This window comes from Arachis ipaensis, chromosome B04, assembly GCF_000816755.2.
Source record: "Arachis ipaensis cultivar K30076 chromosome B04, Araip1.1, whole genome shotgun sequence".
In the NCBI taxonomy this organism is placed as follows: Eukaryota; Viridiplantae; Streptophyta; class Magnoliopsida; order Fabales; family Fabaceae; genus Arachis; species Arachis ipaensis.
In genome coordinates, this window is record NC_029788.2 from 117,201,105 (window position 1) to 117,202,826 (window position 1,722).

The following is a 1,722-nucleotide window of genomic DNA, read 5'->3' on the forward strand; positions in this document are numbered from 1 at the left end:
TCAGGGAGCAGGGAAAGAACGCGATCTTTATGACCGAGGAGGCTCTCAAGGCCCAGGTGAAGATCGTGATCCCAGACTTCGACACGTCGGCCATCGGAGTCTTCAAAATAATTCAAGACGGCAAGATTGTTGACATGCCTCGAAAGTGAATTCATGTAACTTGCGCTTTTTATGTGGATTTGTAGAACACTTGTTGAAACCGTTAACTTTTGTTATACTTTAGTGGTCGCTTGGTCGGCTTATAATTATCGCCTTTATCTTGCTGTTTAGTAGCATTTTTTGCTTTGTTACCGTTTTTTCGGTGTGGACTTATTGCTTGTGTCCGTTTCGCCGTTTGTGTTGGTAACTTGGTTGAAACCGTCTTGGTCTTATTATCGCGGCCATTTGTTATGGCTATGATTCGATTGGCTCCCGGGGTGATCAGTCCCGGGTTGCCGTTGAAGGTCGCGATGGTGTGGGATACATATTGGGAAATAGTAGATAGGGGAATACGGACAAGTAAACATTAATCGTCAGCTAAACAAGTTTATGAACATGGTAGGCATTTAATAAAAGTAAATCACTAGAAATTAAAAGATTATCTAGCTCGTCAGGCCGTCGAACCGCTGTACCCCAAGCTATGAGTAGAATCTCCTCAGGTTACCTGCATTCCATGTTCTCGGGATTTCTTTACCGTCGAGTCTCTCCAGTTTGTAGGCGCCTTTGCCAAGCATTTCTCTGACTCTGTAGGGACCTTCCCAGTTTGCCGCCAGCTTTCCTTCTCCTGGGGTTGGTAGCCCGACGAAGTTTCGTCGCAGGACGAGGTCTCTTTCCTCAAACTCCCTTCTGAGGACCTTGGTATTGTAACGTAGGGCTATTCTTTGTTTCAGTGCCACCTCCGACAAGTGGGCCATCTCTCTGGCCTCGTCCACCAGGTCTTTCTCCACTGCTTCTTCTACTCCCGTCAGAAGTAGTCGTGGGCTCGGTTCGCCAATCTCCACAGGTATCACCGCGTCGACCCCGTATGTTAGGCAAAAGGGGGTTTCCCCTATGGAGCTTTGCTCGGTTGTTCGGTAGGACCATAAGACCGAGGCGAGATCATCGGCCCATGCGCCTTTTTTGCTATCTAAGCGCTTCTTGAGGCCTAGCAGGATGACTTTATTTGTGGATTCCACTTGTCCATTTGTCTGGGGGTGTTCAACCGAGGAGAACTTCTGTTTTATCCCCAGGCCGGTGAGAAACTCTGCAAACTTCTTGTCGGTGAATTGCGTCCCATTATCCGAAATGACGACTTCCGGGATGCCGAAACGGGTTATCATCTGCCTCCACATGAACTTTCTACAATTGGATGAGGATATGCTGGCCAGCAGTTCAGCCTCTATCCATTTGGTGTAGTAGTCGACGGCAACTATGAGGTACTTGACTTGTCCCAGGCCAACCGGGAAGGGCCCCAAGAGGTCGACTCCCCATTGTGCAAAAGGTCGGGAAGACGTCAGTAGGCTCAGCTCGGAAGCTGGCGCCCTGTGGAATTTGGCGTTCTGCTGACACTTGGCGCATTTTTTCACGAATTCTCTGGAGTTATTCATCATTGTCGGCCAGTAATATCCAGCTCGGATGAGCTTCCTTACTAGGACTTTGCCCCCGATATGGTAATCTTAAAAATATTTAGTAGTGTATTTTTATCTTAAAAATATTTTTATTTAACTTTTTAAATTCAAAAGTAATACTGAATCGTGGTATTGC

At 47.1% G+C, this 1,722-nt stretch overlaps 1 protein-coding gene across 1 annotated transcript; it reads right to left on the minus strand.

The window, feature by feature from the left end:
- On the minus strand, positions 421-1,310 carry LOC107637069 (uncharacterized protein K02A2.6-like). Its single transcript, XM_016340520.1, has 2 exons — positions 747-1,310; positions 421-516 (listed from the first exon to the last, which is right to left on the minus strand). Exons 1-2 carry the CDS (start codon positions 1,308-1,310, stop codon positions 421-423), a joined length of 660 nt encoding a protein of 219 aa, XP_016196006.1.

What these genes read in the sequence shown, in the direction of transcription:
- LOC107637069 (XM_016340520.1), bottom strand. Translation starts at nt 1,310, where the DNA reads ATGTGGAGGCAGATGATAACCCGTTTCGGCATCCCGGAAGTCGTCATT. An exon ending in CAGGAGAAGGAAAGCTGGCG is followed by an intron (nt 517 to 746) that starts GCAAACTGGGAA and finishes AAACTTGTTTAG; the next exon opens with CTGACGATTAATGTTTACTT.